General features: G+C 38.8%; 1 protein-coding gene across 18 annotated transcripts in view; it reads left to right on the top strand.

The window, feature by feature from the left end:
* The window catches only part of SYNE1 (spectrin repeat containing nuclear envelope protein 1), a 470951-nt gene that overhangs the window by 165106 nt on the left and 293829 nt on the right, over positions 1–12016 (top strand). For all 18 annotated transcript variants that reach the window (XM_078447468.2, XM_078447476.2, XM_078447472.2 and 15 more), the window contains 8 exons: positions 311–513; positions 2233–2397; positions 2837–2989; positions 4473–4616; positions 7280–7453; positions 9647–9805; positions 10106–10270; positions 11863–11997. In XM_078447468.2, coding sequence (XP_078303594.2) covers positions 311–513; positions 2233–2397; positions 2837–2989; positions 4473–4616; positions 7280–7453; positions 9647–9805; positions 10106–10270; positions 11863–11997 — 1298 coding nt within the window. The remainder of the gene's footprint in view (positions 1–310; positions 514–2232; positions 2398–2836; positions 2990–4472; positions 4617–7279; positions 7454–9646; positions 9806–10105; positions 10271–11862; positions 11998–12016) is intronic.

Below are 12016 nucleotides of genomic sequence, written 5' to 3'. Positions count from 1 at the left end.
TTGTGATCAATACTATATATGTGAGCATCTCTTTGAGTACATACAAAATGTGAACAAATAGATATGTCATTTATTGCATCCCACTTATCAAAAATTTTAAATATATTATCACCTTTAATCTTTGTAAACAGCTGTGAATATGGTATAACACATCCCCAGCATTTGCTGAATAAAATCCTAACATTTCATCTGTTAACTTCATAATCTGAAGAAGAATTATAAGTGCAAACCAGTATATAGACCATAGAAAAAAGGTTTGGTAGATTTCGAATAAAAAAGTAAAGATTCTATTTTGGTTGATCTGTTTTAGTGGAAGAAGCCGAGAATGTGATGAAATTCATGAATGAAACCACAGCCCAGTGGAGGAACCTCTCAGTAGAGGTCAGGAGCGTGCGAAGCATGCTGGAAGAAGTCATCGCTAACTGGGATCGATATGGCAATACTGTGGCTAGTCTTCAGGCCTGGCTGGAGGATGCTGAGAAAATGCTAAATCAATCAGAGCATGCCAAAAAGGTAATGTCACTTCCTACAAAAGAAACTGACAACGGTGAGCCCAGTGTGGGGTTCAAACTCACCAAAAGAAATGAGTCTTTCACAGCATAGTTCTCTAGAGAGTGTTATATCTTTGCAAGTCTGACTCAAGAATCTTGACTTGCCTGAAAAACTGTGCCTTCAGGTTAGTAAATTCCTTTAGGCCAAGAAATGCATTGCTTTATAGAAGTTATATTAAAACAGTTCCCTATCGGATCAGTTCAGTGTTTTGCTTTTGTGTTCAGAAGAGGAGGAACCGATGGCTGGACACCCAAACCCAGTGGGCAACAGAGGTCGCTATACTCACTATAAAGTCTATACTTGAAAGGCTCTGACCTCTGTGGTCAGAAATCCTCTGTGGATTTCCTAATTGAAGAGAGGATAACATAATACTGACTCTGTATAATGACACATGCCAGTTGAACATCTGGGCCATCACGTTTTTGTCTCTTTGGATATTCTTTTTTGCATTTTATCAACCCTCAGTCAAAGGTCTTATTCCGGGCAAGAATGATCTTTTTCCTTCGATTCCAGGTGTGTATGTGTGTGTTCAAGATTTAATGTTTTGCTTTAATGTCACTTACATTAAAATATCACATAAAATGGATTTATTATGTACTTCTTAATGGGAATCTGGCATTTCTCCCATGAAAAATCAATTTATAAGTAAAAGATATTAAAATGCCAGGCTCCCATTAAAAAAGTATAGTAAATACATTAGAATTAGTGCTTACTGTCCAAGATCAGTTCTTGTGTGATTGCGTTTTGCGAGTAGATGCATTGTTTTTAAATGTTTACCACTCTGTGTTTCACACAGATGAAAAATTCTTGTGTAGCTGAGGATGACAAGAATTGTATACCCATACAGATTTTGGCTTTTCTGATTAGACTGACAGTGCCCTAGTAGATGTCATATGTGTTAATTTCATCCAAGGGAATATAACCACCAGAAACAGAAGTGTTCTCATCTATTTATGTGGGAAGTCCTCCCACACATGGTTTTATAAAATAGGTTTTGAATTCTCTTTGGTATTCTTGGTTTATACTGTGGTGTATGTGTATAAGTATGTACAAGCACACATGTATTAACTTGAAATCAGCAGAAGACTGCTTCATTGTCAGAGGAGTAACTTTAAACGAATAAAAAAGGATGTTACTGTATTCAGTGTTCCTGGCCCAGATATTTAATTCAAAAATTGTTTTCAATGGTTTATATCCATGATTGTTAATTATCTTCATGCACGATATTCAGATTTTAAAATCAAAGGTAATAGGTCAAAGGTTTATTTATAATCTACAAAGAAAACTATACATTAGTCTAAAATGTTGTACCTTTTATATGACTCTGGCACTGGTGTTTACCAGCCTGAAGACTGTACAAGTCCTTTACACAACAAAAATTCGTTTTTTTATCTGTAAAACAGAAATGACAGAAAATGGTCATTATGTGTTTGTTTGTTTGTTTGTTTTTGTCTTCAGCAAAAGATACGGCCAAGCCGTTCTTATAAAACGACACTCAGCATTTCTAGCTCCTATTTTTCAACCTCTCTATTGAAAATTGCATTTGGAAAAAGAACTAAGATTTACCTTAAAATTTGCACAAGTTTAGAACAAAGATATTTCACATAGTCTGGTTACTTCCATATCATTTGTTGAGTTTTGGTTTGTGGCTTACAGTAATGTGCATCGTTTATTGTTTAGGATTTTTTTCGAAACTTGCCTCACTGGATACAGCAGCACGCTGCCATGAATGATGCTGGCAATTTTCTAATTGAAACATGTGATGAAATGGTTTCCCGAGATCTTAAACAGCAATTGCTATTGCTCAATGGACGGTGGAGGGAGTTGTTTATGGAAGTCAAGCAAGTATGTCTTTCAAATCTATGTATGCTTAGAACATGCATGTGTTACGAACATGCTGATAAACAGTCCGTTTAGAGGCTGTTTTATTGTTGCAGCATGGACTTATTTAGGCAGAGTGCAGATGTGTTTGGAACTGTTATGTTTATTTTGGGCCCTTTATTCTTTCCCACTTACACATTACAGAAATGTATACTTTGGTTAAGGATTGTATTGACATATGGGGCCTCATGTTTGAAATCATAATTCTTCACTTCTGTGCTAGTTTTTTTTTTTTTTTTCCACAGTAATTGGACTTCCTTCAAGTATATCTAAAATAAGAATCAGAAATCAGTCTTTCTTACCATATAACAATTCTAGAAAGTATGTAAATGTGAGGGTTACAGGCTCCCAGGGGTCGGGCTTAACTGATTTTCCGTGTTGTGCTTCTCCCTTTCCTTAACAGTATGCTCGGGCTGATGAGATGGACAGAATGAAGAAGGAGTACGCAGACTGTATTACTGTCCTGTCTGATTTTGCAACTGAAGCCCATAAGAAACTCTCTGAACCCTTAGAAGTCTCTTTTATTAATGTCAAGTTATTAATTCAAGACTTGGAGGTGAGGGGGTTTCTGGACAACAAAGTGAAAACGTGTTCTGTTGTGAAACGAAAGATCATTCATGTTACTCAGATGGTTGCAAAGTTTTCCTGTCTCCTTGGCACCCTTTTGACATGTGTGCATATCCTGATTTGCACCTCAGAATTAAAGATTGCATTTAAATAAAAAAATTTATTTGAATTTTTTAATGCTCTATTTTTTTAAAGGTTAATTTATTTGAGAGGGAGAGAGAAAGCGAGTGAGCATGAGGAGGGAGGGGCTGAGAGAGAGAGGGACAGAAGGTTCAAAGCCGGCTCAGCGTTGACAACTGTGAGCCCAGTGTGGGGTTCAAACTCACCAACTGTGAGCTCATGACCTGAGCCGAAGTTGGAAGCTCAACTGACTGAGCCACCCAGGCACCCCTCTGTTTGAATTTTTTAAAGATATGTTTTGACCATACAGTAACTTCAAAATAGGTTTTTTTTTTTTTTAATTCAGAGATTTTTTTTTTTTACAACCAAATTACAAAGGACTAGGAGAAAACAGGAAACATCTACATCCAACACTTATACATAAACGCCTCTACTCTAACAAATTTATTAAATGAATTGTGCTATTTGCATATTTTGAGGACCTTGCAGCTCTCAAAAATGAAGTAGTAGAAGAATACGTAATGACATGGAAAGCTTTTCTAATATACTATTGGGAAAAGCAAAAAATATCCCATTTTTTTGTGTAAATATAAAAAAATGGGTGTAAGCACACAGAGGGGGAAATGTTCATGATATAGTGATGCATGTTAGCTCTGGTTAGCACTGAGTGAGAAGCCTGGAAGTAACTTCAGTTTTCTTTTTCTTATTATCTCTAATTCATAAATTATCTACAATGACCGTGTGTTGCTTTTTTTAAGATAAAGTAAGTTGTATAATTGTTAAGGTCAGAGGAATTGCCCCAAATTAACATGCATTTACTTGATTTATGATGTTTACATACTACATTCACACATATATTTTGGAAGTGTAAACTTGATGCTTACTTAAGGATTTATGGTTGCTTTTAAAGGAAAGCTTTTATCTATTTTTATTTTATTTTATTTTTTTAACGTTTATTTATTTTTGAGACAGAGAGAGACAGAGCATGAACGGGGGAGGGGCAGAGAGAGAGAGAGAGAGAGAGACAGAATCGGAAGCAGGCTCCAGGCTCTGAGCCATCAGCCCAGAGCCCGACACGGGGCTCGAACCCACGGACCGTGAGATCGTGACCTGAGCTGAAGTCGGAGGCTTAACCGACTGAGCCACCCAGGCGCCCCGTATTTTTAATATGATCTTACCAATATATAACATATTAGCAAAGAAGGAAAGCAATAACTGGAATCTCCAAAAGTTTCTTACAAGTATAGGATTTCATACAGTACATATTGATTTTTGTTCAGCCTTCTGCAGAATTCTGAAATTAAAAGGAAATGTACGTTGTGGTAATGTAGCTGTTTCAATGGCTCCTGCAGGACATTGAGCAGCGGGTGCCTGTAATGGATGCCCAGTACAAGATGATTACCAAGACCGCGCACCTCATTACCAAGGAGAGCTCCCAAGAAGAAGCCAATGAGATGTTTGCAACCATGTCTGGGCTCAAAGAACAGCTAACCAAGGTGGGAAAATATGTTAATGCCAGGGGCCAACACTGCCTTCCGCGTGCCTATACCTCCTCCGGCCAACACACTCATGGGCAAAGTCTTTACCTGTTAAGAGATCATCCTTTTGTTGGTTATTGGGATTCTTGATTTAGTAACTTTGCCATTTAGGAACTTGGTCATGAAGTTTAAAAAATTAAACTATGGAGCTGATGTCAAGTAATTCCTCTCTTAATTTGGAAGTGCTAGGAGGTTTATTTTCATAAACTTGATCGGTTTCTTCTGGAGAAATAAGGGGTCAGTGAAATGTCATCCAACAAAGGGGGGAGATAAGGAAAGGGAAGGAAGAGGAAGAGATCATACATTTAAATGAGAAAGAGTTCCAAAATGTCCTTTTTATTGAGGTTTATTTGACTGTTCTAAGAGTATTTATGCTATTTTCTGTGTGAATAGCCCGGAACGTGGAAATTCTGCTCTCTTCAGCTCACGGAACTCACCTTAGACCTAAGACACATACACTTGTGCCACCTGTGTACAGGGAACCGAGTGAACACTAAACACCAGCCATAAGACTTTTCTGTTCCATTGGGGGATTTTCCTTAAGAGCTTTGGAAGTTCCATTGGGATTTCTTATCTACCTGAAGTTGAGTTTTATGCAGATGGTATTGTTTGCATTTCAGTAATTAATTTTTAATAGGAGGAAGGAGGTAGTATAAATGAAGAGGAAAATGTTGTGATGAAGAATTGAGAAACAGAGGAAAAGACAGCAGAAAAACCTGTAATTTAGGAGAGAACAAGCAGAAGGAGAATAACCCACATGAAGTCAGTAGTGGGCAATTAATGAAAAGAGGAATAAATGAGATAAGTGGAAAAAGGAAGAATCATGGTATTGAAAAAAAGAGAACACTTCATTTCCCAAACTGACATATACTAGAATGTTAATTTGTAATTCTTTTTATTTTAACATTCAAGTTAAATGTTATCTGTAAAGATTGGGTACAATTCAAAGTCAACATTACTGATTTGATAACCTTCAAACAGCTTTCAGAGCCATATCTTGGGCTTGCACATCTTAGCCGAGGCCAACCAAGTTTAATGATTTAAGGTGACCTGTGAGAAAGCAGATTCCACCTTTGAGCACATCTAAGTCATTCTGCTTTTTTAAGCTACTGCTTCAGTTGTAGCATCTTAGTAAGTTTTCAGCTGTATCTAGGAAAGATTTATAAAGCACACTGACTTTTAATTTATTTTTATTTATTTTGATGTTTATTTACTTATTCTGAGAGAGAGAGACAGAGAGAGAGAGAGAACGTGAGCAGGGGAGAGAGAGGATCCCAAGTAGGCTCTGTGCTGTCAGTGCAAAGCCCAACATGGGGCTCTGTCTTACAAACCGTGATATCGTGACCTGAGCTAAAATCAAGAGTCAGATACTTAACCAACTGAGCCACCTAGGCACCCAGAAACCAACTGGTATTTATACGTGTTAGCAGACTCTCTTTTGTTCAGAATCATTTTAGAAAAACCTTGTTGCAGTAGATTGGTAGCTTTCTTTTGGTGAGTTTACCCTTTAGGCAGTGTATCCGAGAGCATGAGAATATTCATAACTTAAGAAAAAAGAGAATGGTCTATTAACTAGTATTCCATTTCCTTTCGTTGGTTCCCAAAAGTATGAATAATATTTTGGGAGCAATTCTAAGTAAAATGAGTGGGGACAGGAAGTTCTTGAGAACTACTTGATCCTGCATTCCAACATGAAGGTGTTAAGACAGAAACTTTATGGATCTCTTGATCTCCAGGAACGTATGGCCTCATCGTGAAGATCAAGCTGATATTAATACAAGTGTAGGGGCACCTGGGTGTCTCAGTGGTTGAGGGTCCGACTCTTGATTTTGGCTCAGGTCATGATCCCAGGGTCATGGGATGGAACCCCGTGTTGGGCTCTGCGCTGAGCATTGAGCTTGCTTGGGATTCTCTCTCCCCTGCTTGCATGCTCTCTTTCTCTCTTTAAAAAAAAAAAGGGCAATACAAGGGTATAAAGTAACAGCATTTTTTAAAAGACAAGTGACAGATGAGGCTGGGTCAGTTCAGACTAGGGAGACATCCCCTGGCTTGGGAACCTTTGTAAATAAACTGGTACATGACTTGTGCGCTTGGGGTAAGATGATTGGCAGAGGGTCGTGACACATATTTCTGGGGGAGGTAGGGAAGCACAAGGCCTGTCTGGGAAGAATGAGTCAGCAAAGTTACAGGTCTGTCCGGAGTTTAGGGTTCAAGTTGTAGAGACCTTGAAAATAAAGTTGGAAAGTCAGTCTAGATAACGTAATTCGTAACGATCTCAGGTCAGGTTTTGAGGCCGAAATGAAGATCAGTTGCACAGTTTATGAGGGAGAATTCGATGCCATCTGGCTCACTAACAGCCTCGTTTAGATGGGAGGGTGCCATCCAGATGGACACTTTAGATGAATCTTCCTGGGAAAATTCTGTGGCATTTATTTGTCTCAGTGATTGAGTGGTATTGTGTTTTTATATCAAAATGTAACAGTACAAAGGAAATATCATTAAATAAGAGTCTTTGGAGATCTGCAAGCACCGAAGAAAATGTTCTCAGAGGTGTGAACAGTGCCCTGAGCTTGTGGTACTTAGCGGCGTTTGACGGAATTTTTGTTTTTGTCTTTTCAAAGGTCAAAGAATGTTGCCCTCCACTCCTTTATGAGTCTCAGCAGCTGTTGATCCCATTGGAAGAACTGGAAAAGCAGATGACATTTTTTTATGACTCGCTTGCGAAAATCCATGAAATTATGGCAGTTCTCGAGCGTGAAGCACAATCCAGTGCCCTTTTTAAACAGAAACATCAGGTAAGGAAAAGTCCCCGTGAGGAGACATGGTTATTTTTAAAGCGTGTGTAATGGGACTGAGGTGGTGCCCACAGTGACAGGAATTCAGTTAGGACAGGAGACATTTTTCTAGAGTAGCGCTGGCAACTCAAAACAAAAATACACATCTTGTCCAAAGATGAAAACCCTGTCCACTAAAGATAAAATAAAATGTATCTATCTATGTAAATTTACATAGAGATAAAATTTTTATAACCAAATTAAAAATTTTATGTATTTAGATATATATAAAAGTAAACAGCTGCATTCTATTTCTACCCGGTGTCTATAATCTATGTCTTTTTTAAATCTTTTTTTTTTAATGCTCATTTATTTTTGAGAGAGGGCGACAGAATATAAGAAGGGAAGAGACAGAGAGAGAGGGAGACACAGAATCCGAAGCAGGTTCCAGGCGCTGAGCTTTCAGCCCAGAGCCTGATGCAGGGCTCGAACTCACAAACTGTGAGATCATGACCTGAGCTGAAATAGGACGCTTAACCAACTGAGGCACCCAGGTGTCCCTATAATCTGTGTCTTAAGAGATCTTTTCTTTGCCTCTGAGATTATACAATCATAAAGTTCTGGGAATGTGTTTGGAATGATAATTATTTTTCTTTGTCTCAGTTTTAGTAAGCAGATCTCTCTGCAGAACAGCTTCCCTCTCTTGAAGTTAATTGACTTGTTTAGGTGGTTTATTACAAATGACCCCATCCATCAGAGGAGGGTGAAACTTAACGGGCAAAAGGTTTGCCGCTGCCTTCATTGAAAAAGATTCCTGGAAGGAAGGCAGCATCACTTAGTAGAAAGAGCCAAGAGTATCTGAAGTGTCATATAGATATTCGGATCATAGATCTGATGTAACAAATTACAAAGCCTTGATTAGCTTTTATGCTTAAAATGCAGGTAATAATACCTAGTTGAGAGCTTATTGTGAAGATTACATTAGATATTCTATAATGTACTTAGCACACAGTGGCACATAATACGTACTCTATAACTAGTTATTATTATTATTATTATTATTATTGATAATAGAGCCATGATGATTATACTACCAAACCCTGTTCTAGTGGGCTCTCATCCTATTGGATAAAGATTGTCTCTCACTTTGAGTCAGGTTGCCGTGTCTCACATTCTCAAATCACTATACATTGCCATCAAAGAATCCTTCCACAATTAAAATAACATTTGATATTTTAGTAATAATAATACTAATAATATTTAATAATATCTTTGTTAACATATGTTACTCTCTGACCTCCTAAATCTTCAAAAGGAAAAAGTGTGTCCTTATTCCATTTTGCCAAAACAAAACAAAACCCTTGGTCTTAATATTTGCATCTGGATTCCCAAAACCGGTATCCAAATGAGCAGTTTGAAATACTTTTCCAAAGCAGTTGAGGATGTCAAAATGCAAATAGTGTGGTGGCTTCAAGTCAAAAAGTGACTGTTGGCCTTTGACTGGGCTAATTTCCATGCATCTATCAACTGTAGAAACCACTATGATGCCAGGTTACGAAGCAGAGGTGGAAAGCCCTGGGTCACCATGGCTTCTCATCCGGTGACTGTGTGACACCTACATGTTCTCCCACACCCACCAGGCTGTTGCCTTTTGTGGTTAGGGTCTGGGGTCCCTCGTTTTGTTAATGAAAGGTTGACTGACAGCTTGCGAACCTTAGGAATTCAAATGTGCCTTTTGGGATACACAAATGATATATAATTTGCTGCAGCTCTTTCAGTAAAGTATAATGTGCATGGGTGTTAAATTTATTTAGTCAGATTAAAACCTAGTATGTAGATTAATTTTGTGATTGTTCTCTCAGTAAACCAAAGGCCTATGAGTTGGATGGACAAAGCAGGCACTAGAGAAATAACAACTTTGATGCCCTTTCATTTTCTTAATGGTAATAGCACAGGCATGAAATATATAAAAAAATCTCGAAAAGCTCAATGTGACATTTAAATGCCTTATATAAAAAGCACTGACTTCGGTGATTGCTTCAAATTGAGCTCTTCTGAAAAGAAACACTTCTCTGTACTTTTGATTTTACTTATAGCTGACTAAAAGCCTAAAAGCTATATAATGTTGTTCTTATTGTTTTGTAATGGTTCCTCTCTTTCCTTCTTTTTCTCACTGTTTTAAATACTATTGTTGTGGGTTTCCTTTCCCTGTAGGAACTGTCAGCTTGTCAAGAGAGCTGTAAGAAAACCATGATGCAAATTGAGAAAGGCAGTCAAAATGTTCAAAAGTTTGTGACCTTGAGCAGTGTGTTAAAGCATTTTGATCAGACGAAGCTGCACAGGCAGATTGCAGATGCCCATGGTGCTTTCCAGGTAAGCTCTCTCTGTGCTATAGAGACACGAGCCAGGGAAAAATACAAGGAATGAGGACATCTAACCATCACGTGTCATGCTTCCACTCTTGCTAAATGTCTTGCCTACTGAGGTTTGGAACCAATCATTTTACTTGTTTTCTTAATATTCATCAATGTTAAAAAGGAGTTGATTACTCTCATAATGAAATGTATTCCTTCCAAGTGTTTTTTTTTTTTTTAAGAAACAATACTCTTTAACAAAATGATGCTTTCAGTAATCCGGAAGCAGCATCACATTATGATTATTTTTTAAATCAAGAATATGGTGAAGAAAATTGGAGACTGGAAGAAACATGTGGAAACCAATAGTCGCTTGATGAAGAAATTTGAAGAGTCTCGAGCAGAGTTGGAGAAGGTGCTACGGATCGCTCAGGAGGGCCTGGAGGAAAAGGGGAACCCTGAAGACCTCCTGAAGAAACATACAGTGAGTTTATCCTTCATGGGACACTTGAGCTGAGGACACGGACAAGTGGTCTTGGGTGAAAAGTAAAAAGTGTGCTCCGATCTAATACTGAGTGTTTGAGGAGAACAGGGAAGAAGAGGTGAGTTAGGGAGGCAGAAACATTTTAGGTTATGAGATCTAAAGAAAAGGGCAGCAGCAAAAAGAACTTCAAGGGCAACTGATGAGCAGCATTATAATTGGCCATTCCTAAGTCCCTGAGGGAGTAGAGAGTTACAGGATATAGAATTCAGGCTCTCCAAATGACTATTGATTGCTAGGTGAGAAATGTTTATGTAACCAACATAACTGTTTTTAAGAGACAATTTTAGGTGGATGGCTAAGTCTCTGTGCTCATTTCATATGGAAGTATGAACACCACGTGCCTTGAAGTTTGGTAGCTGATCCACAGCTTGTCCTATCGTGAAGCCATCTTCCTGTTAATCATACTCATTTAAATCATTTCAGTATTAAAAATGTTAGTGATCAACGCCAAGTGGAGATGATGGCCTCTCTGAGAACATGTACTTTGAGTTATTTCATCCCTGAAATTCCAGTGGATATTTGTATGAACCACACTACCGCATGATGACTGCAATATATTTGTGACGCAGCTGACTGTGATGTCGGTGACCAGCCAGCATCTCCTTCAGTTTAGACGTGTGGTGCCGTGTGGCACTTTCTGGTTTGAACCACTGTTGTTTCAAAATATCTCCGCGGACGTACTCCTTGAGTCTGTGTGAGACTTGGTCATGCGTCGATGTGCACACGTGTTGTATTTATCTGCATGGTGTGCCATATATTTATGCATACACTGGGTGCTTAAGCAACGGGCACTTATTTTCTCACAGTTTGGGTTTGGTGAGGACTCTCTTCCTGGCTTGTAGATGGTCATTGTCACTTTCTTCTCGTAAGACGGAGATAAATAGGGAGCAAGATCTTTGATGTCTCTTCTTATAAGGGCACTAATTCCATCATGAGGGACCCACCCTCATGACCTCATCTCGTCACCCCGTAGGCCTCATCTCCAAATTTCATTACACTGGGGGTTAGGGATTCAACACAGGAATTTGGCAGACGTCGGTGGGCACAGTTCTGTCCGTAGCCTGTGGGGTCGTGTGTATTTGCCTGGATGTGGATGGAAATGGCTCATAATGAACCAGCAGGGCCTGAAACACATTGCAGCTAGGGTATGAGGAATTGCAAGGCTAAACACTAGTTTCTGTTCTGCTCTTCTGACTTCACCAGAGAGGAATGAAAACTCTATTATAGGGAATCAAGGTGTTTGGCCCCTTGGCCTTCCAGAATATTCTACCAAATTTGAAAACTGCAAAGGTATTTCTTTCTAAAAAATGAAAAGTACTAGTTGAATTTCAGATGTGGTGGCTTCTGACTCATAACTATAGATAATTATAGTTCATTCCTTAAAAAAAAAAATCATAGTTGCCAGGAAGGTTTAAAGAGGGCACTGGCTGGCTAACGGGCTCATTTTGAGGCATGACTGCCTGACTGTATGGTGTGTAGATGCTGCCTTTTATTCTGTCTGACACTCGTAACCACTTCCCCCTCCACGCCAGGAATTTTTCAGTCAGCTGGATCAGAGAGTGCTCAATGCTTTCCTGAAAGCTTGCGACGAGCTCACTGACATCCTCCCTGAACAGGAACAGCAGGGCCTGCAGGAAGCTGTTAGGAAGCTCCATAAACAGTGGAAGGTGAGTCAGGACATAATGG

This window comes from Panthera onca, chromosome B2 (assembly GCF_046562875.1).
Source record: "Panthera onca isolate mPanOnc1 chromosome B2, mPanOnc1 haplotype 2, whole genome shotgun sequence".
Lineage (NCBI taxonomy): Eukaryota > Metazoa > Chordata > Mammalia > Carnivora > Felidae > Panthera > Panthera onca.
This window is presented reverse-complemented; position numbering and strand designations above follow the sequence as displayed.